At 38.4% G+C, this 27,299-nt stretch overlaps 1 protein-coding gene and 1 pseudogene across 4 annotated transcripts in view; both read right to left on the reverse strand.

Moving 5' to 3' along the window:
* The window catches only part of AK9 (adenylate kinase 9), a 121,303-nt gene that overhangs the window by 81,837 nt on the left and 12,167 nt on the right, over positions 1-27,299 (reverse strand). For all 4 annotated transcript variants that reach the window (XR_009558739.1, XM_060283563.1, XM_060283561.2 and 1 more), the window contains exons 6-13: positions 24,088-24,200; positions 20,696-20,884; positions 18,299-18,427; positions 14,468-14,542; positions 9,687-9,785; positions 6,329-6,468; positions 6,068-6,248; positions 1,799-1,943 (exon numbers count right to left, since the gene is read on the reverse strand). Coding sequence is in view for 3 of the 4 variants with exons in the window: in XM_060283563.1 (XP_060139546.1) it covers positions 1,799-1,943; positions 6,068-6,248; positions 6,329-6,468; positions 9,687-9,785; positions 14,468-14,542; positions 18,299-18,427; positions 20,696-20,884; positions 24,088-24,200 (1,071 nt within the window). In the remaining variant the exon portion in view is untranslated. The remainder of the gene's footprint in view (positions 1-1,798; positions 1,944-6,067; positions 6,249-6,328; positions 6,469-9,686; positions 9,786-14,467; positions 14,543-18,298; positions 18,428-20,695; positions 20,885-24,087; positions 24,201-27,299) is intronic.
* On the reverse strand, positions 7,806-9,318 carry LOC138842318 (alpha-2-macroglobulin receptor-associated protein pseudogene; annotated as a pseudogene).

Genomic DNA, 27,299 nt, shown 5'->3' on the forward strand with positions numbered 1-27,299 from the left:
TTTAATAAGTGTTATTTGTAAAATGCCTCACCATTTAGAAAAAATGAATTTAGATCTCTAGCACAAAATTTATGACAGTAATTACATATTAATTAGAAAGAAGCATTATTTTAAAATGAGATAATGCAATTTTGTATATGCCATAGGACCATAATTAATCATTACAAATATGAATAGAAGAGAGAGGGGTGAAGAATGCATCACATTCTTATCAGTGAATATCTCTGGGGAGTAAGTATGAGTGACTTTTTCTTCCATGTGCTTTTTCCAGTTTTCTGTGATCACTTGAGAGACACAGGAGATAAGAATACAGACACTGATTTGAATCCTCATCACTTGCTGCCTGTGGTCAAATCATATAACTCCTCTGAGCCTTAATTTCTTCATCCACTAAAAATAGAGATATAAATACCTACCTTATCCATATGGTTATTGAGGTTATAATTTTATAACATCATTTTTAAGGTGCAAACAAAGCTTGTCCACTTGCTATTTGACTTATGTTACCTGCCTGGCCCCTCTTGGCAACTGGGTTTGCCACCCTAGTCTAGACATAAATATTTAAGAAATCCTTCTGCTAACAGTTCAAACAACAGCAACAACCTACTTCACAGGTCTATTATGAGGATCAAATACGAAAATACATGTAATGCATTTAGCATAGCCTCAACATATAGTAAATGCTCAATTAATTTAGCTATTATTTCTTTCGTAATGAGGAAAATTTTATTAGGAAAAGAATATTTGAAATTGAGGCAGTGATGGTTATAGTAGGATGATTATATAGTAGGATGGTTATAGTATGACAGTATACTGCCACAGCTTCTGGGAAATCCAAACAGTGGTGGTTAAATCTAGTCTAAAATTGCTGGAGCTAATCTCAAATTTTGGATCCAGATCTTTGAATGTGAGGAAGATCCCACAAAATGTACAGGAAGTGCTGCACTGAGAGTATTCCATTAAGAAGAGATGTTTAGATTAAACTACTTTCATGTGTTCTAAATGGTAGATATAAATTCTACCAAAACCAATCAATAAATTTTCAAAAGTAGCCAAGAAATGAAAACTCTCATTTTTCCTGGAGAAAACTAGAAACTCGCCCTCCCCCCAACCCCAGACCAAAACTCTGTGTCTATTTTAAAAATAATATGATAAGCAGTGAGACTCAGGAAGAGGAAGAATGGTCAAGAGAAAGAACTCTGGGACTTTGGAAACGAGGGTTCAAGTCTCAGCTATGCCACCAGCTGGGTGAATATATCAGGAAGCCATTTAACCTACTGTGCCTCTGTTTCCTCATCTGTAAAGTTACGTAATTGTGTTAATGGATCACCAAGTCTTTTTCCGGTTTCACTGTTTTATAACTTTTGGATTTGAAATTAATATTCCCCAAATAGAAATATTTAATTACAATCAAGGCTGATACACAGCCTAAAACAACAGCAACAACAGCAACAACACAAACTCTACGAGTCAGGTGAAGTGTTTTCATCACAACTGGTATAAATAAAGGTGCAAATTCTGCTCAGTCTCTGCCCAGCAAGCAGATCTATTAAAGTAAAGAAATCTGAATTTGGAAACTCTGATTCCTTTCCTTAGTCGTCCAGAACTGAAATCTTTTTCTCTGTGTAAGATTCAGGTTTATGTATATTCATTTCTTCAACCACTTATTAAGAGGCTGCAATGCAAGTGTGCAAGGTGCCAGGGATATCAAGACAAGCAAACCAAGTTCTTGCCTTCAGGTAGTCAAGCTTAACTGTTGACCTAAGCTTAAAACACACATTTTAAACAGATAGTTCACCTTGTTTTTTAGCTTGTAGTTCTGAGAGAAGCCGCTCTTTCACAGCTTTAATGGCTGCTTCAGTGGCCTCAGCTATAGTATTTCTGGTTAGCGTTTCGAGGGCTTTATCAAAACGTGGTTGGACAAGTTTATCGTAGTCAACTACCTGCAAAGAATATTTGAGAAAACCAACATAAGCACAAGTTACTCTGAATATTAAGCACACTGTTCATCTACATCTATTTCTATAGCTATACCTATCCATCTCAAAAATATTAATGCTGCTGGAGGTATGTTATTCTCAGAATTCAGTGATTTTTGAGTACTTGCTTTCACGGAAATTCAATATATATATAAATATATATTTATATTTGTATGATCATGTAATATACATTCAAATTACATGTATATTTTTAAATCAACATTTTATGGATAATCTACATATAATTAAAGGCACCCATTTTAAGTACAGAGTTTGATGAGTTTTTACAAATATATACATGATGACCACAATCAAAATATAGAACATTTATATCACCCCAAAAAGTTCCCTCTCATCCCCCTTTATAGTCAGTTCCTGGCACCTGGCAACCACTTTGTTTTCTGTCACTATAAATTAGTTTTGCCTTTTCTAGAATTTCATATAAATAGAACCATACAGTGTATAATCTTTTCCAAGCTTTCCTACCTTAGCATAATGTTTTTGAGATTCATCAGTGTAACTGTATATCTCAGTAATCTATTCCTTTTTGTTTTTGAGTAGTATCATTGTATGAATATACCATAGTTTTTAATCCATTCATCATGGACATTTGGGTTATTTCCAGTTTTGGCAATTTAAAAGTACCAATGAACATTTGTGAGAAAGTCTTTTTGTGGACATTACGTTTTCACATCTCTTGGATAAATGCTGAGGAGTAGAATTACTGGGTCATATGATTAAGTGTATGTTTGACTTTATAATAAATAAAGCACTAAACTGTTTCCAGAGTGGTTAAGGCTATTTTAAAGTCCTAGCAGCAAAGTATGAAAATTGAAGTTATTCCACCTCATCACCAACACTTGGTTTTGTGAATCTTTCACATTTTAGCCACCCTAGTTGGTGTGAAGTCTCATTGCAGTTTAAATTTACATTTCCCTAATCACTGACAATTTTGAGCTTCTTTTTATGAGCTTATTGGTCATTCACTTACCCACATGTTTTTAAGCATATATTCAACTTCTGCCTAGTTAAAAAATTAGGTTAGAATTCTACATATATTTTGAATATAAGTCCTTTGTTAGGTAGATTATATACTTAATACTGAATGTTGGGATGTTAGATTTATATATGCCTTTTAAGTTTAAATAATATTTCCATACTTCTAGATTCAATTTTGCTTTTCCTTCAATATGCTTATATTACTTTATTCCATGCCAACAAAAATACATCCACACCATCATTTTTAATGGATGAACAGTACTGTATTAGATGAATATATTACAACTTAATATTTAACTAAAATACCAATTATATTTAGATATACATGATTTTGTTATTATAAACTAGGTTATGAAGAACATAGTTATGTATATGTCTTTGATAGTTTCTTCAGGAAAAACATATAGTTCAAAGGATATGTATAGATTTTAGGCTTTTATATGTATTTCCAACTGCTATCCCTAATGATTATACCCTAACCAGCAATGTATGAGAAATGTACTTTCCCAATCCTAGCCACACATCAATACTGGTCGTTAATATGATTTTTCAACAGTGAGATTGACATGACATATATCTGTTTTTTTTGGCCTCTCCCTGGTTATCAAGGTGATACTCCTTTTCTCATGTGTAATGGCTATTTGGATCAACTATTTTGTGAACTGCCTGTTTACTATCATTTTCCATTGGGGCTTTTACATATTGATTTGTAAAAACTCTTTACATTTTAAAATTATAATTCTTTTGTCTGACACATACTGTGATGGTCTTAAAACATGTCCACAAATGCTTTAATATTCCTTTCTTCAGAAGGTGAAGCCTAATTCCCCTCTTCTTTAGTGTAAGCAGGACTCAATGACTTACTTTAAATGAATATAGTATGGTGCATTTTTCATTTAAAAAGGGAAACAGGGGCTTCCCTGGTGGCGCAGTGGTTGAGAGTCTGCCTGCCGATGCAGGGGACACGGGTTCGTGCCCCGGTCCGGGAAGATCCCACACGCTGCGGGGCAGCTAGGCCCATGAGCCATGGCCGCTGAGCCTGCGCGTCTGGAGCCTGTGCTCTGCAACGGGAGAGGCCACAACAGTGAGAGGCCCGCGTACCGCAAAAAAATAAATAAATAAATAAAAATAAAAAGGGAAATGGCAAACCACAGAGTGGTAGAAAATATTCATAATGTTTATTAGAAAATAGTCATAATGTTTATAATAAAAAAAACTGTACACAGACAACATAAGGAACTCCTACCAATAATATGCAAAAAAGTTAAAAATGGGCAAGAGGCTTGAACAAAGTGAACAAACACTTCAAAAAGTGAATATCTGAATAACATATGAAAAAATGTTGAACCTCATTAGTCATCAGGGAAATGCAAATTAAAACCTCAGTGAGATATACCCATTAGCATGGCTAAAATTAGAAAGACTGACCATAACAAAAGTTGGCAGGAATGTGGAACTCTCATACACTGCTGGTAGGATAGTAAATTAGTAGAACTGGTCTTGAAAACAGTTTGGCATTTTCTACACAAGTTGACTATGTATGTATACCTTATGTCCCAGAAATTTTACTCCTAGATATACCTTCAAACTATATAAAGATATGCATGTATACACCAAGAAACAGGTACAAGACTGTTTATAGCAATGTTATTCACAATTCCCCGAACTGAATCAACCTAAGTTTTATTGACACTCAAATGGATAATAAATCATAATATAATTCAATCAATAGAATACAATAAAACAATAAAAATAAGCTATAGCTATAACATGCATAAATATCACAATTATAATGTTAAGTGAAAGAAGCTAGACACAAAAAACATAAACTGTTTTAAGTCCATAAAGTTAAAAAAATATGCAAAGCTAATCTATGGTATTTGAATGTGTGCTTACACGGTAAAACCATAAAAGAAAAGTACAGAAGTATCATAAAGTTCAGGGCGGTGGTTACCTTTGTGGAAGGAGTAAGAGGACTGATATTAGAAAGAGGCATAAGGCGGTTTCTGGGGTTCCGTGTCTGACCTAGGTGGTGGTTACATGGGGGTTTGTTTTGTGATATTTCAATGAGCTTCACTTTTCTGTACGTTTGTCATATTTTACAATAAAAAAGTGAAAAGCAAGTAGGAAATGTTACCCCTGTGTTTAAAAGAATTTAATAGCATTTGGAATAAATTCAAACTCCTTCCCAGGGCCTGCACTGTCTGACTACATCTTCAGCCATCTCCACCTTGTGCTGTTCCTCCTTTCACACTACATGCTCCAGCCACACTGGCCTTCATATAATTCCTCTACATTCCAATCCCTCATCAAATCCTTTGGCTCTATCTTCAAATTATATCCCAAATCTGCCCACTTCTTACCACCTCTACTGCTATCACTCTGGTCTAAGCTAAAAGTAATTTCTCTTCACTTACCGAGGGTGGAGAATAAGATCACTGAGGGGAGAGGTCAAGGAACTGTCAGGTCAATGTGTTGGGAGGGTCATCTTTGTAGATAGTGAAATCACCAAGAATGATGACAGTAATGAGTGTGTGGAGGAAGGGTCGGTGGGCCAGGAGGGGTGTAACCCAGGGAACAGGAGATGAGTGAAACCAAGAAAGGTAATGGGTGGCACAGTCTGCATGACATAGCAGTCAAATCTGGGGACTTTCGGGAGTGGCTATGGTCTGGAAGCTGCACTAAAGCATTGAGGAAGATGCCTTCCCCACTCTAAGCCCAGTGGAACAATTACCCAGTTGACAGTATAAAATTAAGAAAGCCAAGCACAGGGAATTCCCTGGCGGTCCAGCAGTTAGGACTCCGTGCTTTCACTGCTGAGGGCTCAGGTTCAATCCCTGGTCAGGGAACTAAGATCCCACAAGCTACGCTGCGCGGCTAAAAAGAAATTTTTAACTTAAAAAAAAACAGAAGAAAGAAACACCTATCAAGCTGCATCAGAAGAATGATTTATTAAAGCTGGAGTTTGGGGGGGGGGGTTAAAAAAAAAAAGAAAACTGAGTACAAATCCTAAAAGTCCTAAAATCCCACAAAGTATAATCAAGTATAGATAGGTAGAAAGCTAGTTAGGTAGCTAGCTAAGTAGTTACCTTTCCTTTGTAATGTTTTGCAAGCAGATTGCTAAGTGTTGTTTTCCCTGAAGACTGAGGTCCAAATATGAACACTTTAAATGGTGGTGCTGGCATAGGTGGAAGAAGATAGGGACGTGGGTTCAATAAAAATGTTTTTAATGCTTCTTCTGATGAAAGCCAGTATATTTTACCTAGAAAACTTAAAAAATGACATTATCATAAACAACTGAAAAGAGGTATGGGCAAGTTTTTAAATTAAATTCTGAAAATCTTACTTACCTCACAGAAAATTCTGGCAATCCTTGAAAAATTTTACCTTCTTTTAAAGTCACCGGACATGTATGTCCCCATCTGCTTCTCTGCCATCTGTATCTCGGTGCAATAAGTTTACAAGCTGCAAGAGTACGGAACAGCTCATCCTGTTAATAGCAAACAACATTAAAAATGTGGGCATAAGTTTGGCTGAAATTCACATTATTATTTCATTTCTTCTTTGATCATGTTCTACTATTTAAGAAATAATTCATAAAGGAAATTTTGGTTTTTTCCTCAATTGCAACCATTCTGTACTTGTCCAAAATTTAATAAGACAAATAGTTTTCATTTCTGTTTTAAGACCTTGTTTAAATTTTACTGAGCATTTTCTCTTGCAGGGTAGGATGAGCATAAGGTGGATAGAGCATTTTCTATTATCTGTTTCAGGAAACAGATTCTGAAAAATTCTTATTGAAAAGGTTTGAAAACATACCAGAATCTTAGCTAATTTACATAAGTTTTAAAATAGGAAGATGTTACATGCAGATTTGCATTGACTTAGCTGTTTCATTCTTCTTAAATGTAAAGTCTCCCTCAGCAATCCTCTGTTCGTCACCTGCAGAGTAGCTAAGAACCACTTCTCTACCGACTGCAGACTGCTGAGAGGGTCACTGTCCTAGCGCTACCTTGGCAGGGACAAGAGAACTGGAGGGAAACGACATGGTAGGCAACTGCTAGGGGGACAGGTCCAGGCTGGCTCCCTCCCACCTTCAGACATGGATCTCACATGTATTGCTGGTTCCAGAGCTGACTGTGGAGGACAGATGAGAATGGAAACTCTGGTCTTGCCTGCACTGCTGCAGTATATGAGAGCAAAGAGGCATGCTGGTTTCGGGGATGTTGCATGGATGTCCCCACCTGAAGGCTGGAAGAAGCTACATGGGAAGGAAACTGTCAATGCTTAGGGGAGCTGAATGACACTGAGAACCTTGTCGGTGGGGCACATTTGGCTACCACCCTTCTCCATGAGTCCACAGACAACGAGCTAGGGACTGAAATGTACCCAGTTAAGACAGGAAGCAGGCACTTTTTCCTTATCATCCCTATTTCCTGTCCAAACTTGAAGAAAGTGTGTGAATAGCAGACCATGCTCCTCTCTCAACTTTGAGCCCCCGAGGCTACATATCTAGCGGGGGCTGAGGGGCGATGAAAAGATGAGCTTTCAAATGAGTTTGATATCACAGCCGTAAAAATGATCATGACTGTCTCTGGTTAAAGGCAGACTGAACACATGCATTTGTGTTTGCTTTTTTCCTAAAACCTTGCAAAAATGACAGCAGAGGAATGAAAAAAGAAATGAACTCACGAGGACACGGAGACTGGGAGAAGAGACCAGAGGAGCTGACAGCTAAGCAGCCGCAGCTATACGCTTTTGTCAACTAGAAAGCAGAAGTATGTAGCAGCCGCAGCTACACACTTTTGTGTGTAGCTCCCTAGGCCCTCAGAGCTCATTGTGGTGAGCCCTGGAGACCCGGCTGGACAGATCTTGTCAATATTTCTTTACCTTGTAGCCTAGCTCCTTGGTCTTCTCCTCCAACAAGGCGTATCTCTCTGTTCCGTGCCTGCTGCGCTCCCGGTGGCCAACCACGTGCTTGTTCGTGATGAGATGTTCGTTCCAGCTGCTTCTGATAGTGGTTATGCTTTTCGATTTTGGTGTCAAAGTGCTTGAGCTCTTCCCAAAAGGATTCCAGTTCCTTCTCTGTGAAGGTGGCTGACCTGGCCGGGTCCCACAGATCCATCAAACTCTGCCTTGGCGCCGCAGCCCCGGTGGCCGACTTTCTGCAGGTGGTCGAAGTCCTGGCTTATGTCCCGCAGCCTGTCCTTCACTCGGCATGTCTGCTCTGCAGCACGTTCTCCTGGCTGTGGGTCATGTCGGCGGGACTGACGACGTTTTCCTTAATTTCTTCTGTCCTGCTCAGGGTCTCCTGAAGGTCCTTATTCTCCTGGACCTTCTCCCTGTGATGCTGAAACTCCCACCACGACTGGTCCAGTTCTTCATTGAAAAACCTCCCGAAGGTCTTCGCCTTGTGCCATAGCTTCTCCCGCCGGGGGTCCTCCAGGCTGTGGTCCTCGGTGCCGGGGCTGAGGACGTTGCTGCTCACGGCCGGCCTGGGGGTCGTTTCTCCCGTCCCGACCAAACTTGGCCAGGATAACGTTGAGACTGCTGCTAAGTTTTGCTTCTTTCTCTCCATCTTCAACTAAGCCTTCAGCCTTCAATCTCTTCCTCTTGAATTCGTCCCTTTCGCGTATGTATCTTGAAGCTCAAGCTTGTATCTTGATCAGCATGGAGCTCGCACAATTTCACAGGAGAAAGATTAAGCCGCTGGGCCTTCCCCCACAGGTGATTCTGCTTCTCCTGGCGGAACTACCCCCGACCCGGGCTCGCGCTCCGAGGGCTGCGCGGGCTCATTCTTATCCCGCGAGAACTTGCCGCTGTCGCCGGCGGCCCGCCAGGCCCGGGAGGCGGCGGCGGCGGCGGCACTAGTTGCCGGAGCTCGCGCAGCGCAGCTCGGACCTTCCGCGATGCCGTCTTCCTCCTCTGGAAGCCGAGACCCCGGCAATTGCGGGTCGGAAAAGCCCCCGGGTTTTCTGAATACTTTAAAATTTCCCTTCAGTTATGACCTAGAAGTGACTCAGTACAGAGCTTCTGTGTGCATCAGGCCCACCTTTCCTCCTCTTCAGCACCAGTTCGTGTTACATATTCCAGGTATATTCAGCCATTAAGATCTAGGGATTACACAGTACAGGATAACAAAATGACCTCTTTCCTTAAATTTATTTCCACAATTTATTTGAATTATAATATCTATGATTCTGGTATTAGTTTTTTTATTTCTATTTTTATAGGTGAATCTAAACTTCCCAGAATAGATCATATCCTCCACTTAAAAGTCCTGGTAGCCCTTTTAGCACTTGGCAATTATAATTTGATCACCATCACATCCACAATACATCAGGGCCAGGAACACAGTAGTTATTTTAAAAATTGGTTGAATGATTGGGGAAACGAATGAGTATAGAGTTGAGGGCTTTTATGTCTTTTCTTTCTTTGGTGCTGCAAAATTTTGAAACTGAACTTGGGTTTCTTTATTTCTTATTATTCCTGTGGTTGGTTGATCTGATTTTATTGTCTTTCTTTGTTTCAAAACTTTTGTTGTGTTTAGTGTCTACAAGAATATTGTGCCAATATTACAGCTTCCCAAATATCAAATCCATTTTTATAAAAGGTATCCTGAGAGCCTTTTAAACCTTGAAAGGATACAAATTAAGGTCACAACATATAGTGAAAGGGTAGACTTTCAAACAGTTAAAAATAACTTACATTTTCCATCGTGTCATTAATTTCTTCCTCTGCACTCTGAAGTTTGGTTAAAACAGCTGCTCTTTTTAGGTTCAGATATTTAAGTCGATCCATAACTGTCTAAATTTAAAGAACAAGTCTTTTAATACATTGGCATTTGAACATCTCAAATGTCCTGAAAAAGTCATGAGCTCATGTGTAGAATACTGCCTTGTTCTTCCTAGCTTCTGGTAGTTTGCCGACAATGTTTGGTGTTGCTTGGCTTGTAGATGCATCCCTCCAATCTCTGCCTCTGTTGTGACATAGCCATTTTCTCCCTGTGTTCATGCGTCTCTTCTCTTATAAGGATGCCAGCCATATTGGATTAGGACCAATCCTAATTCACTATGGCCTCACCTTAACTTGATTACATCTGAAAAGATCCTATGTCCAAATGAGGTCACACTTACAGGTATTGAAGGTTAGCTCCTCAACATATATTTTTGGGGACACAGTTCAACCCATGAGAGTCTACCCTTTGGTCCCCAAATATTCATGCCCTTCCCTTGTTAATTCCCTAATTTATGTGAGAATCCTTATCTCATTGGTATTGAGCTTCTCCATGTAACTTGTTCTGGCCAATAGAATGTGGGCAGAAGTGCCAGGGTGCCATTGCTGGCCGGGGCCTCTAGGCTTGGCAAGTTTCAACCAGGCCTGTTGGAACTTCTGCCCTTTACCTTGAGGAAAGTGTGTCCCAGGTTGTAAAAAGTAGTCAAATTCTGGATATATTTTGAAGAAGAAGCCTGCTGTATATGCTGATGGGTTGGATGTGGGATATGAGAAAAAGAGAGGAGCAGCTGGAAGGATGGATGTGACATATACTGAGAGGGGAAAACTGTGGGAGGAGTGTATTTGGGGCAGGGTGGTGGTGATGGCGGATCAGGACTTTTATCTTGCACATTTAATCTGAGATGACAATTATACTTCCAATTGGATATATTGGATATATTTAGTAGCAGTTGATTATACAAGTGTGAAATTCAGGGGAAAGGTCTGGTATAGTAATTTGAATTTAAGAGTTGCCAGCATTTAGAAGGTATTTAAAGCCATTGGGTTGGATGAAGTCTCCTAAGAAATGAGGGTAGACAGAGAAGAGTGCTCAAGGAATGAGTTCTGGGATCCTCCAACTCTAGAGGTTAGAGATGTAGAGTGTTAGAGGTAGAATGAGCTATAGTAGTGTGGGGTCCCAGAAGACAAGGGAAGAAAGGAGCAGGAAGGAAGAAGTGATGAGCTGGGTCAAATATTGCTTCTAGGTGAATTAGATGAAGACCAAATAGTCACCACTGGCTTTGATCAGGAGATCACGGATGAGCTTGGCAAGAGCATATTCTAAGTGAGGAGCTTCTCCCTAATTTGGTTGCACCACCAGCATTATTACTTATGTGGCCACCAGCCATATCAAACTAAAAATCTGGGCATTGCTTCTGACTTTTCTCTCTCCTTGTCCTCCTACATTAAGTAGCTCCCAGGTCTGTCTTCTGTCCATTCCCACAGTCACTACCCTAGGTTAGACCACCATCTCTTATCTGATGTGCTGCAAAAGTCAGAACTAGTCTTCCTCCCACCAACCTGCTTCTCCTCAGTTTTTCCTTTGCATTGCAGTCTGAGTGATCTTTCTTAAATGGAAGTAGAAGCATTTTACTCTCTGGCTTAAAACCTTTCACTGGCAGCCCACTCTCTCATGATGAGGTCTAAACTCTTCAGCATGGCTTATGAGGCCTTTCTTGCTGCAACCCCTGCTTATTCCTAAAGTTTTGGCACTACTCCACTCCTACTCCATCCCCCTAAAAACTCCTCCATCTTCCAGTCCTTCATTCATTTCCTAGAACTCACTAGGCTCTTTTTTGCCTCTGGGGCTTCACACAGACCCTTCCCTCAGCCTGGAACACTGTCCCACCTTCCTCCCCTCACCAGCCCTCACGGTCTAATTCTTACTCATCCTTAGAGTTTCAATTTAGAAATAATTACAGACACATGGCCTTCCTCATGAGATTAGGTCCTGTCCTTTTGGATACTGTGTGAGGGGAGGGACTTCTCTGACCCCTTCCCATCTGTATCCCTAGAGCTTATCATAATGCTGCACACCTATTAGGTGTTTAAGAAGAAGGTAATATATTATTTTGTATTGGACTGTATATTTTTTGCTTTTATTTTTTTATGTAATGTATATTTTTGTATTTTGTAATTTTTATGATGCATATTATTTTGTATTATTTTTGTATTTTGTACTTTTGTGTTTTCTGGTTATTTTAAAACCATGAGTGTGTATAACTTTTAAATCAGAATGCAGATATTTTTAAAAAAAGGCACAAGCTTATAGATACAGAAAGCAGATTGGTGGCTGCCAGAGGTGGGGGGTGGAGGATGGGAGGTAGACAAAATGGTTGAAGGAATTCAAAAGTATAAACTTTCAGTTATAAAATAAATAAGCCCTGGGGATGTAGTGTACAGCATGGTGATTATAGTTGATAGTACTATATTGCCTATTTGAAAGTTTCTAAGAGAATACATCTAAAAAGTTCTCATCATAAGAAAAAAAATTCTTTATGTATGGTGTCAGATGTTAGCTAGACTTATTGTGGTGATCATTTCACAGTATCTACAAATATCGAACCATTATGTTGTATACCTGAAACTAATATAATGTTGTATGTTAATTATACCTCAGTTTAAAAAAAAAAAGAATGAAGATATTTACATTTTGGGGAAAAAAAAAAGTACCTTCTCTTCCTTACATTCTAAGTGGGAAGTTATCACATGAAATATATTTAAATGATGTATTTAGTATGGTTACCATAAACAGAAGAATTACTATTATGTTTTTGCCAAAAATCATGCATTAGTCTTTCAAATTCACACATTTAAAAAAAAACCCTTTCCCAAACATTTTTTGCTTTTTTTCTGATCATAAACATCTTGAACAAAAATCTTTCTGTATATCTCCATGTATTTCCTTAGAATAAATTACTAGAAATTGGGCCTCTTTGGACAGATGATAGACATTAAAAAAAAATCTTTTGGGGCTTCCCTGGTGGCACAGTGGTTGAGAGTCCTCCTGCCAATGCAGGGGACACGGTTTCGTGCCCCGGTCCGGGAAGATCCCACATGCCGCGGAGCGGCTGGGCCCATGAGCCATGGCCGCTGAGCCTGTGCGTCCGGAGCCTGTGCTCCGCAGCGGGAGAGGCCACAACAGTGAGAGGCCCGCATATTGCAAAAAAAAAAAAAAAAAAAAAAATCTTTTGGATACATATATGCCGTATTATTTTCCAGGAAGATTGTGCCCTGTATGCTCCTACTGAAAGGGTACAAGAGCATTTCACAAACCCTCCCCACAATCCTGGATATTGGATAAATTTGTTAAATCTGCTAAGAAAATGCTGCATTTTATTCTTTGTGCTGTTTGCATTTCTTTGACTAATAATATGATTATAGAAGTATAAAAAAATATATTATTAGACATTTCTTGCTAAATTACCTGCGTATGCCCTTTGCCTGTTTTTTCTATCGAGATATTTGCTTTTTTCCTATTGAAATATCAGAAGTTTTAAAATATTTACAAAAGATACTCAGCATTTGTTTATAATAAGTATGGAAACTATTTCCCCTCATTGTCATTTGTTTAATAGTGAAAATAATATTGTATTTTCAAATATGCATATATTCTGTTTAAAAAAAGCTTTATTGAGATATAATTCATATACCATATAATTCATCCATTTAAAGCGTACAATTAAATGGTTTTTAGAATATTCAGAATTGTGCAACCATCACCACAATTAATCCTAGGACATTTTCATCACCCCCAAAATATACCCTATACCCATGAGTAGTCACTCCCCATTTATCCTGGGATCTCCCACAGTGGTAAACCCACGCCCCCCACCGCCTGCCACTAAGGAACCACTTATCCATTTTTTGTCTTTGTAGATTTACCTATTTTGGACATTTCATGTAAATGGAATCATATGATATGTGATCTTTTGTAACTTTTCTTTACTTAGCCTGTGTTCAAGATTCATCCATGTTATAACATGTGTCAATACTTCATTCCTTTTTATTGCTGAATAATATTCCATCGTATGAGTATACCACATTTTATTTATCCATTCATCAGTTAATGGACATTTGTGTTGTTTCTACCTTTTAGCTATTGTGAATAGTGCTGCTATGAATATTCATGCACAAATTTTCATTTGAACACCTATTTTCAATTCTTTTGGGTGTATACCTAGGACACGAATTGCTGAGTCACGTGGTAACTCCATGTTTAACCTTTTGAGGAACTGCCAAACTGTTTTCCAAAGTGGCCACATCATTTACAACCCTACCAACTATGTACGAGTGTTCCAATTTTTATACATCCTCACCAACACTTGTTATTTATTGTCTGTTTTGGTTTCTGTTTTTAATTTTAGCCATCTTAGTGGATTTGAAGTGGTATCTCATTATGGCTTTGGTTTGCATTTCCCTATGGCTCATGTTAAGCATCGTGTCCTGTGTCTATTGGCTGTTATCTGCTTTTCCTTTTCTTTGAGGCACTTTTGGTCACACAGAGATTTTAAATTCAAATGCGGTTTTGATTTAAATATGGACAGATGAATAAATACCACATCAAAATTTTAAGTGTCAAGATGAATTTTTCAAAAATAAGTGGTATTAAAAAAGTAAATCTATTAATGATATTTATTAAAATAAGTATAATCCAGTTGATACTTTTTTGATTTTCCAAACTGTGGCATATTCTTACTGAGCATTGCACTTACCATGAAGAGCTCCTCTGGGGGCTTATTTCCGTCTAGCTCAATGAGATACTGGGAATCGTGTTCAGCCATTACTTCCTGCAGATGATCGAACACAAGCCTCATCATTCAAGATCATTGGCAAAAGATCAGAATCTTAATATACCATGAAGAAATATTTAAAGCTAAATTATTTGCTTTATACTTGACATAATAGATGTTATTTTCAGGAGAGCTTTTACAAAAGCCTAAACTAGTCTTCTTACCATGAATTTTACTCTTTCTGTTTTTTCCATTTTTCTCTACAGTGAAGTCTTAGAGTCTTTCCCAACAGAAGTGTTTTGGGGCATCTATCTCTCTGTATGTATTCATAGAATAATAGAATAATAGAATAATAATAGAATAATAGAATAATTTCTACCAAACTGCTAGCTGAAGAATGGGGTTGGTTCATTATAATAGAATAATAATAGAATAATAATAATAGAATAATAGAATAATAGAATAATTTCTACCAAACTGCTAGCTGAAGAATGGGGTTGGTTCATTTCACTTTTTATTCTCCTGGCTGTGGGTGATGTTCAGTATCCAGATATCCATCTCTGTAAACTGCCAAACCATAACCTCTGTGCAATTTTCCGTTAGACTTTCTTCTGCTTAACATTCATGGAGCATCTTTAGCCCTTATCTGCCATATGGTTTGTAAATGTTTTGCCTTGCTATGATTTATCTTTTGACTTTGTTTATGGTGTCTTTTGCAATATAAAATATTTTTATGATGAAATCTGTTCTCATTGTTTCTGGATTTCCTTCCTTGCTTAAATTAGATTTTCTCTATCTCAAGGATATATTAATATTCTTATAAATTTTCTTCCACTATTTTTTTTACCATTAAAATCTAAAATCCAAGGGATTTTATTTTTTGACATTGGCAATGTTGAACTGTATCTGAGTCTTGTGTTCCCAGAAAGTAGGGATGGTGGGGAGATAAGACCCACCTCCACCTTTCCTCAAAGACTCGGATAAGATCCATCTCCATCTTTTTTCATGATTCCCATAGGACCTGACGGTGGCTCCCTTGTTTACCTGCCTCCATAAAAACCCAGCCCCCTTACTTTTCTTTGAGAAAGTCCTCCTTAATGAACATTCTCCCTGTTGCAATGGTCTGAACAAAATCATCTCCTTAAATGTCCAGTACATTTTGTCTTTCATAATACTGCGCAAGGTCAGGTTCTAAGTATTTCTTTTCTTCTAGACAGAAGGCACATTATGTCTGCATTATTTATTTAACCATAAATAACCATGCTCTGAACAAGGAAGTACATTATGCTTTTCTGCATTTCATATACTTTCCTTAAGCTAGATTCTTAAGAATGGACTTACTAAGTCTAAGGGTAGGAACAATCCTAAGGCTAAAGATCCTATACCAGGTCTGACCGGGAGTCAAGGTGGGATTCGAAGACAGGCGAGAATGAGGACTTAGCCTTGGATTACTCCTGAACTAGGATATAAGCCAGAAATGATGCAGGTTACTTTGCTCCCACTTGCTTTCCTCATGTCTTTTGAAGGAACACTGAATTTTGGTGGTATTGGCCTTCCAAGTGAATTGACATCTCAGCCAGGTCAGAGGAGACTGGAATTGCAGGCTCCTACCTTTGAAGGCTCTCCCACCTCCCTCCACACACACCAGCACCTTGGAACTACCTTACAAGGCAAGCTATATACTATTCAGCAAGCATCACCTAGGCCTAACGTCTAGGTTCTTGGCTTTGAAATTCTTGCACTGCTGGCACCAGGGCAATCGATTCTTATCTATGCTTTGCTGTAGGGCTTAGAATTTTTCCACTTCTGGGCTTTTTTCAGACGAGCTGTCTAAAAACCACCATACTAATTTCTATTCCTTTCAGCAGGGTATGAGAGTGTGTGCTTTACCATATATACTTGCTAGAATTAGTAATTCTTATTCCTTGTTCATCTTTTAAAATTTGATCATGGAAATATCTCTTAATTTAGATTAGCCTTTCTTTATTATCAGTAAAGCTGAACATTTTTCTACAGTCCTGTTACTCTTTTGTCTTTCATTTTTGTGAATTGTCTGCTCGTATTTCTTGCCCATTTATCATCGGGAGGGTAAGACCTTACAGGTTTTAGAAAAATCATTTCTATGACCTTTTTTTTCACATTTAAAAAATTGAAGAATAGTTGATTTACAATGTGTTAATTTCTGCTGTACAGCAAAGTGATTCAGTAGACATATATATACATTCTATTTTTAATATTCTTTTCCATTGTGGTTTATCACAGGATATTGGATATAGTTCCCTATGCTATATAGTAGGACCTTGTTATTTATCCATTCTATATACACTGGTCTGCATCTGCTAACCCCAAACTCCCACTCCATCCCTCCCCCCCCACCCTCCCTCCACTTTGTTAACCCTGTCTGTTCTCTATGTCTGTGAGTCTATGACCTTTTACTATATCAAAGCTTTAAATCTTTTATCATAGTTGATGTGGATATTTTTCAAGTTTGTTGTCTTTTTATTTGAGTGAGGTGTTTTTTAAAAATTTATTTCCAGAAGCTTTACATGTAATGAAACGGAAGCTGTTATTCTTTTTCCTTCGTGATCTCATCACTTGTTCAGCTGACCATCTGTTAAGCATTTACCACTCGCCAGAATTTGGGCACTGCCCTGGGCATTGGTGATGCTAGGATGTGAGACTTGGTCCCTATCCAACCTCCTGCCCATGAATATAGTTTTCTAATCTTCAGAATCTGATATTAATTATGCTTTATTTGATACCCAATGCCAGCCACTTAAGGAATATGTAGAATATTTTTGTTGAAGGAGAAAGAATATTATAGATAGACATGTAAATTACACTTAAGAAGCTATGTTTAAAGGCCGGGAATGGAAGAAGAAGAAGGGAGGAATCAAAGTCATACATAAGAAAACAAAAGCACTGAATCATTATGCTGTACACCTGAAACTAACACAATATTGTAAATCAACTGTATTTCAATAAAAAAAGAACCAGTTTGGTTCTCATTTTTTGGCGGGGGCGGGGTGGGCAATGGTGATGAAAATGATCCATTCATTTGTCTCTAAAGATATATAAACATTATAAAACAGCATGAAACAAATTCTTTTAGTTTCTCTATCAGATGGGAAGAGGTAATTTGAGGACTGTTTTCTATTTTCTTTGTATTTCCATTGCTTAGCATGGTATCTGGCCAAATACCAGAAAATAAATGTTTGTTGAATAAATCTCCAACATAAATTGGACAGAGTCTGCCCTGGATTTTTAACCATAAAAATATGCTTTTCAATAATCATAATTTCAGTAATCATACTTTTAAAATGCTAATTATTTTAAAAATTTCCTATTATAATATATAATGGCCTTATCATGTTTACAAATAATCATCTTTGAATGGGATAAACAGAGAAACCAGTCTGGGATAGCTCTTCTTTAGACTGCAATTTAACTAAATTAACAATTCCTTTTAGAATAAAAGATACACCTCAAGTGTACATTTGTTTTGATAAACCCATAAATGCTTTCACAAAACAATCTCTTGACATGGACTTTCCAGCCTACAACCATAAATAAATTCCCCTAATGACTTTTGAAAAATGCAATTTTCAGCAACATTCCTGCTTCGTAAGAGTAAAATAATATTGTTCTGTGAAACAGCTTTTGGAATGCAATCTTATTCTGATAGCATTTTACCAAGCTCAAGAGGAGGAGAATCAGGTAGATAATACATGAAGTGAAGAAACGTGAAAGTTATTTCAGGGTTAAAACACAGATCTCAACATTCCCATTTTCAGCAATATATCTTGTTCTTACTTCTAAAGGGTGAAGAATTATTTCCTTATAAAATTTAACAATGTGTTCGATATTTTCCAAATAATCCTCAGGCCTCTGAACTAGATGTTGAAGAATTTCAGCCACCATCTGCATTTCAGCAATAAATGCCTAAATGGAAAAGATGTTAAATATATGTTAGTCGTTACTTTATTTACAAGTCATATCCCTCCCTCCTTATACCTAGATGCCCTTTTGGGATGAGAAGAAGGGAGAAGGGCAGATTAGAAACAGGATTTTTATTTTAGAGACATAGAACACCCCTGAAGTTCCTTAATCAGATGGAATAAAGCTTTAAATTCACTTGGATACTTACTAATTTCTTTTTGCTCCCCAATAAGTAGGGAAGAGTAAAGGAATAACATCATATTTTTAGAGACAAAGAAATTAGATTTTTTATGAATACCTGAGCTTGTAGCTCATTCATTCATTGATTCATTCATTTAATAAAGCTTAAGTGCCTACTCTGTGCCAGACACTGTTCGAGGAGCTTGAGAGATGACAGAGAACAAAACTGGGGAACAGAACAGAACTGAGCCCTGGGGCTCAGAGAGTACATGTCCCAATTGAGGAAGACAGAGTATAAATAAGTAGACAAACAAATACCTCACAGGTTAGGCTGTGGTGGTAAGAGCTAAGAAGAAGATGATGCAGGGGAGAGGGGATGGAGAGTGATGGGAGAAGGTGGTCATGAAAGGGTTCTCTGAAGAAGTGACATTTGAGTAGAGCCACACAGATTTCTGGGGAAAGACTATTTCAAGGCAGAGGAAATAGTATGTGTAAAAGTTCTCAGCCCAAGGCCTGGTAGGCATTCAATATCATATTTATTATCTTATTATCATATTTGTTATCTTAATTACAATGGTATGCTTTATTCAGGCTAAAATGACACACTTTTTTTCCTATTTGCTGTGAGGTTTACCTTTTTAAAAAATCTGGTATATAGATGCTGACTTTTATCTAATGCCTTATTTGCACAGGGAAGATTATTTTATATTTTTAAAATAACAGTTTTTAAAAATTGAGATGTAATTGACATATAACATTACATTAGTTTCAGGTGTACAATATAATGATTCAATACAGTTGATCTTTGGGCAACGTGAATTTGAACTGCATGGGTCCACTTATAGGAGGATATTTTTCAATAGTAAATACCATACTACTACATGATCTGCGGTTGTTAGGATGTAGAACTGCGGATACGGAGGTTGGATTGTAAAGTTAACTTGGATTTTTAACTGCATGGAGGGTCAGTGCCCCAACCCTGGAGTTGTTCCAGGGTCAGCTGCATTTGTACATATTGTGAGATGATCACAATAAGTCTAGTTAACCTCCATCATCATACATAGTTACAATTTTTTTCTTGTGATGAGAACTCTTAAGATCTACTCTTAAGTGAAAGAACGAATGTCAAAAATTCATTTAACCTATTAGTGAGGGAACCAGCAGGATGACAAAGCTGAAGTATCTATAATAACTGAAATCAGAGTGCAAAGTTTGATATCCTGCTTAATATCCTACAGGGCAATAAAACTGTAGCCTTTGGGGCTTATCTTTTCCACTAGACAAATGATTTGTGATGTAGCCATCTACAAATTAACATCTGACTTCACAGAGTCTAGGCCCTAATAGAAATAGTATTTATTCATAATAATTTAGAAATTATAGAAATTATTTTAAACTATTAAACATTATAAATAAATAAATTTATAATAGAAATCACAGGTATATTTCAGTAGGGCAAGGACTGGCAAACTATGACCTGTCCCACCCCAGTAGGCTAAATCCAACCCGTCACCTATTAACAGATTTCTTTATATCAATTTTCCTCATTAAGTCATGGTAGAAGATTCTTTTGAGGCCCTATTGCATTATGCTTACTAGTACTGAATTTAGGATTGTTGTATCAACATTATATGTGAAATTGGGCTATAGCTTTCTTTTCATGTGCTCTCTTTGTCAGAGTTTGAAATCGGGGTTATACTAACTTCATAAATTGGATTCTGACTGGGCTACCTTCTTCTCCATATTACACTTGTCTTATATGGCTCTAACTCCTCACTCTAGCTTACATAGTGCTTGACACATAGTAGGTGACCAGTAACTCTCTGTTGCTATGAAATGAAGCAGATTAGCTGTCAGGATATGGAGGGACTTCCATACTGACAAGAAGGATGATCTTAAACTTGATGACCTCTACATTATGATCTAATGGTTCTTGAAAACATGAAATATTTTTGCTATTTCCTCAAGACTAAATGAAAACTTAAAGAAAGTGTAATTTTCTCTAGCAGCTGCTATTTTTTAATTATTTATACTATCATTTAATTTAATGATAGCAGTTTAAAAGTGTAGTATCTGGTATGGGGATATTACCTCTTCTTCCTCTTGCTCTTCTTCCTCTTCCCTTTCCTCTTCTCCTTTTCCTTCCTTTTGGGCTTCTTCCTTCTTTCTCCTACGACTCTCAATAGCTTCAGGATCCCACTGATCTCTTGTGAATATGTATCCTGTACTACTGTGCTGCCTTTGCCCCGAAATTCTTTGGCATAAATCATAGTCAGGACACTAAGGAACAACATTAGTAATTACATAAAACATTTTGAATATGCCTTTACTTCCTATTCACATATTATGCAGTATCTAAACTCCCAAATTCCTCAAAACCCTGAGCAAATTCAATACTGTTAATGGCATTTTGAATCAGATTTTATCATATACCAAGAGAGGCACAAGATACAACTTTTATGCTATGACAACACTTTTCTTTACCCAAAAGTAACACATGTGAGAAAGTATCAGAAGCTTTAAGATTAAAATAAAAAAAGAGGGTTAGAATAACAGTAGAAAGAGCCAGAGAAATAGAATAGAAAATCAATTTAGTCAGCAAAGGTACACAGGAGGATTCTGTCAGATTAGTTTGAAAAAGCTGAGAATGGATGAAAATGGGGGAATAGCCACAATCTTATGACAAAAAAAATATATCTTGTATTTATAGTATTTACTATCATTTACAGCTTTATGGATGAAGTAGTTCATAAAATAGCATCAATGAATGGGACCTGAAAGGTCATCTAGTTTAGTCTAACCTTTTCATTTTGTAAATGAGAAAACTGAATCTGGATAGTAAAACAGGACAAAACCAAAGTCTATGAGTAATTTTCTCATTTCAAGTGCTTCCACGTGTGTAATATTTTACTCAATTCTTAAACTAACCCTGTAAGAGAAATAATACAATATGATTAAAGCCATTTTGCTGATCAGAGAAGGACTGCTCTGGCAGGGTAAGGTCACAATGTCATGAGGGGAAACTACAACTTGGGACCAGGCCTTCTGATCTGTAGCCCACGCTCTGTGACACATTATTAATGATAAACTAAGGTTTTGAGCTGTAAATCCTGCTCTGAATATTTTTCACGATAAACTCTGGATGACATTCTATAGTAGTGGTTCTCAAACATTAGAGTGTAACTGTATACAGAGGACCGTAAAAAAAAGATTTCTGCTTCCCCTGTGATTTATTAAGTCTAGAGTGAGGCTCAGACATTTTAGCAAACATTGTCAGTGATTCTGATGCCAACAGTTCATGCATCACACTTTTGAGAAACAAAGGAAGCAAGAAACTTTAGAACTTTTCGTGCTCATTTTCTGATTTCTTCAGACTACTTCTATATGGAGATGGGATGGGTATTTACTGAGGCAAGACTTTTATTTAGGGTTTCTAATTTTTTCACAAAAAAAGATCTCAACCCATTCTGGTAATTTAAAAAAACACATGTATATTTGCCCTCATTTGGCAACGCAGAATACCCACATTTTGGGTCCTTGACAAAGACTATTGTCTCCTGTTTTCACTTATAGGAAGTGATTTATTAATCTTAGGGTGAATCTGAAGGTATGCCTGGGAGCAGTGATCCTCAAACTTCAGCAGCATCCATGTGTACTGGAGGGCTTCTCAACACAGACAGCTGGATGCTACCCCAACAGTTTCTGTAGTTCTGGGGTGCTCCCTGAGAATCTGCATTTCCAACAAGCTTCTTGAGTGCTGCTAATGCAGTTGGCTCTCAGACCAAATTCTGAGAACCACTGCTGTAGCAGATCACTGGCCCTTAATGCACTTTTTTTTTTGTTTGTTTCTTTAGTATACAGACCTCTTTAGAATATGATGAAAGCCATAGGCTTTTGCTTCAGAAAAATGTCCATGCACATAAAATTTGCATATAGTTTCAGAACGTTCATGGATGCTTAAGGATTCATGGATCCCAGGCTAAAAACTTCTGGTCTAGAAATCCCAGACTCTATTCCCAAATAAGGCCAAACCATCAGAGAAGTGTGTGCTGTACTGAAGTTCTATCTCCCATGAGGCCCTCTGATTATGCCCCAGCTACCTGTGGAAACTGCCATGGACACCCACCATCACACAGTATCAATGGGGTTAAGGACTTCATTCTCTACGTTAACAATCCTTATGTTGAGACCCATGTAAGATATATCTCTCATTTTGTTTTTCCTGAGGAATGGCTTGTCTTTTCATGGGCAATGCGGATTTTATATAACTGGTCACATTTCCCCTTCTGCTTTGGTTCATCAAACTTAGAACCAAATTTATGACCCAAATTTAGTGAGCATTTGGAGCCTTATGGCCTGTATATCTCTGTGTTCTTATTCCACCCAGTCTTAATTTCCTATATAATCTCTGTGTTCCATGGCCTAGACCTTATATTTGGTTTCAGTTAATTGTTTGAGATTTTTTTTCTCTCCATTATACATATGTTCACATGGGTGACATTCTGAAGGTCACACAGGGATTTTGATTGGCCTCTAACCATGACATTGGGCTGGGGCTGCAGATGACCCCAACACCCATCACTGAATGCCACCTGTCTCTCACAGCTAGCCCAAACACACCACTGAGTCCCTGCACCTGAGCTGAGGACCATCTAATTTATTCTGAGTTGTCAAACCCTTTGGGGAATCAGGCAGGGTATTGTTATAAACGGTTATCATTCATGTTCATATAAACAAGTGGTCCTCACCTCACTGCATTCTTACCACAACCCTATGAAGCAGCTATCTTTGTATCATCTTTGTGAAGAGGAAATTGAGGCTCCTAAATGTGATTTACCATGTTCTACAGCTGGTAAAGGAGAGAAATGGGAACAGGACCAACCCATCAGTGTTCTTTAACATTCGTACATCCAATAATTTGTTCATTCTTTCATTTTATTTAACTGGCAAACATATTAGGTACCACTTATTGTGCTAGTTGAGGTTTACAGGAGTGAGACATGGTTCCTGCCGCCAAGTAAGGCAGAGTCTAGAAGAAAATGGACAATTACAACACAGTGAGGTAATATGATAGAAAAGAGCAACATGAATGGTCATCAGAGAAGTATTTAACTTTCCTGTGATGAAGCAGCTGTGGGGGAGAGAGAGAGGGAGAGAGAGGGAGAGAGAATGAGAGTTAGTTAATGTTTGTGTTGGTGCGGAGGGGTTGGTTTTTGGGGAAAGTTCTGCAGAGATGATGCCTGAACTGGCGTTCAAAGGATAACTGTGATGAAGCCTGGTGAAGAGGCAAGGAGGTGTTTCCCGTGGATGGAGCTACAGGTGCAAAAGCACAGAGGTATGACAAAGTATAATTCAGACCCTATAACTGACGCATAAATTATTATTTTCCTAACTCCTTAAAACAATTAAGAACATTCCTTGAATTTAACTATCAAAAAGAATGGTTATATATACCATACTAGAAACACAACTAATATTCTTACCTTAATATTGATTATAATATCAGGTTTCAAATTTAAATTTCTAATTAATTCTATTTGCTGGAAAATAGTCATGGCATCCTGTGAAAGTGACGGTATTTCAGTGATAATATAGCCTGTAGAGTAAAACATAATTTTAAAAGTTTTATAATATTATCAATGTCTGAGAGCATGGATTTATTATTATTACTTTATAAAAATATCATTTAGTTATTGATGAATACTAATGCTGGTCTTAAAATCATCTGTCAACATTTAAAAATTAATAGTTAAGGTTATTGCCACATGAATTATAACTCTGAATAATGTTTTTCTGACAATAAATAAAACCATTGGGCTAGGAGGAGACATCTTTAAAAATTCCAAATCAATTTATTTTAGGCACATGAGGTGCCTAGAGAAGGAAGTTCCATGCCAATAATTCTTTAACTCATGTTAGGAAAGCTCATATGATGAATGGTAAAGGTATATTATAGTGGGTTGCATGGCATATTATTTTTATTTCTTGAATTAATATTTCATAATACAATGGAATATATATGTATATGTTTATATAAGTTACAGAGAGTAATAAAATACCCATGTAACCCTCATACATTTTAAGAAACAACATTATCAATATGATTTTGGCTTAGTACATTTATTGGCTTGCATCCCTACCCAGAAACCTATATCTTCTCATTGAAATTCATCCTGGATACCATCATCATATTAGTTTCCTTAATATATTTCTTTAATTATGTCACTCTCTTGCTTGAGAAACCTTTCTCTTGTTAATAAATTCTTAACTCTGTTGCTGGGAATTAAAGTCCTTCGAACAATTTTTCTGCTGTTTTATAGAATATTTTTTTCTTGGAGGAACAACTGACAGACAAATTATGGTTATTAAGCTTTGATTTTTGGCAGACATTTTATAAAAACTGAATGGAGTGAGGCTGTCAAGACTGACCAGTGTCTCCTCTGGGACATGATGGCTAGCATTAACCCCTTGGTCTGACACATTGCAATTGTGGGTGCTGTGGTGAAGGGACTGCATGACTTAGCCCTAGATTGAATTCAACCTTGGGTAATTCCAGAGACCAGTCAGTTCCCAGAGTTCATGCCCTCCCCTTCTAAGAAACAAGGGATTACACAAGACCTTCCTCCCATTCCCTCTGCTGCCAGCACTGCCCACATTTGTCTATTGTAAGTGGATGACAGAAAGATGCTTGGCACTCTGTTTGCTGTGCTCTCCAGCACCCTGCCCATTACTACAACCACTGCCACTGCCCTGAGAGCTTATCAGGCATTCCAAGTGTGACTGTTTGCAGGCATGCCAAACCTTGGGTGTACATGTATATTTGAATGAGTTTCATACTTGATCTCTTCCCTGGTGGAGGCAGCAGAAGAGTGGGTTGTTTCCACGGGGTCTGACTGTCTCCTGATAGGCCATTATTTGGGTTGCCTTAATGTTCTGAGCAATGGATTTGGGGGCTCTACCCAATGAGAGGTGGCCAGTATCATCATATCCAGACCCTGGAAATCTGTCTATGGAAGAGTTGCGGCAGAGACAGTTACGTCGCTTGTTTATCTCACCTTTGAAGATTTACAGTGGAATAACTTAGTTCTCTGGATCCAATTCTGGGAAGATCTCAGGGGGATACTTCTTAGAGCTGCTGAGCCCACTGTCAACCTCTCTAATCCCAGAGACATGTTGTGAAGATGGAAGCATAGGTGAGGATTCCACCCTCCGTCCCACTTCTCCTCGACACCATTACCAAGCCCTTGCACTCCATGCTGAAAACAGAGGAATGGTAGACCCCATGCCACTCCTTGCTGGAAGGCTCTGCGTATACTATCATAGGCAGAATAGGCACTCAGCAGGCTAATGCCCAGCCTGCATCACCCCCACCAGGGGAAAACTCAAAGACTGTTCACACCACAGCCCAGGGGAAACCAACAGGCCCATACCGTCACTTTGCGCCCGCTTCCTGGCACAGTGAGAAGAAGGAGGTATTCCCTATAGCCACAGAACTGAAGATGGTATGCTACTGCTTTTAGATCGAAGTGTTGAGAGATTCATGGATATTGGGCAGCTTAGCATCCAGCCTGTCCTGATAGTCATCTCACCTCAGCCCAGCCTGGCATGAGTGGCCATATTGGTGACCAGTGACTTACAGTACCATCCACAATGTGCTATACCTGGGGCAGGGACTGCCCAGACCAGGGCTGTCCATCAGTCACGGAGGAAAATGATTTTTTCTGCAGTCTAGAAGGAGGATGCAGAGAAGGGCTTCTCAGGGTGCCCAGGAATTGACTCTACCATTTTCTCTTGGGTGAGGATGCAGCGCATGGAAGCTGATTTTGTCTCAAGGCCAACACAGCATGACAGGTTGTGAGTGAAGGGATTATAACTGTAGATTGTGTAACTTTTTTCTAAATAGTGACAGAACCTCCAAGTATAAAAGGGCTCTGGTACAGAAAAATATTAAGATTGGATCTGGCAATACTTTACTGACAGCACATTAGCTGTCTTTAGGGATCTTGGAGTCATCAATTACCCAGGCTTACCCAGCCCCTGACCCAAGTTAATATCTCTATTTTGAAAGCCCTTCACTTCCAATATTGCTTCTACCATCTACCAGGCTGCTGGGTAAGACCAAACATCAGAAAGAATCCTTGCTTAGCAGAGAGTTTCAAACTGTGTTTAGCAAAGTGCTAGGTTCCAAAGAAATTCCTTTGGGGCTGCTGTAGGACAGGTGAGGGGAGGCTGGGCAGAAGGGGCTCAAGGTCCTGCCTTCACTGTAGCCTTTAAACGAGCCCAGTTGTGCATGACTAGACCGTGGCCATGCACTTGCATGCTGATAATGTGGAACTCAGACTCAAGAAATCATTTATAGGGACTTCCCTGGTGGCACAGTGGTTAAGAATCCACCTGCCAACGCAGGGGACACGGGTTCGAGCCCTGATCCGGGAAGATCCCACATGCCACGGAGCAACTAAGCCCGCGAGCCACAACTACTGAAGCCCACGTGCCTAGAACCCGTGCTCTGCAACAAGAAAAGCCACTGCAACGAGAAGCCCGCGCACCGTAATGAAGAGTAGCCCCCTCTCGCTGCAACTAGAGAAAGCCCGCACGCAGCAACAAAGACCTAATGCAGCCAAAAATAAATAAATAAATTTATAATAAAGAAATCATTTATAGCACTCTCCTCTGCAAGCTCTCAGGATAAGTA

Source organism: Globicephala melas, chromosome 14 (assembly GCF_963455315.2).
Source record: "Globicephala melas chromosome 14, mGloMel1.2, whole genome shotgun sequence".
NCBI classification, from domain to species: domain Eukaryota; kingdom Metazoa; phylum Chordata; class Mammalia; order Artiodactyla; family Delphinidae; genus Globicephala; species Globicephala melas.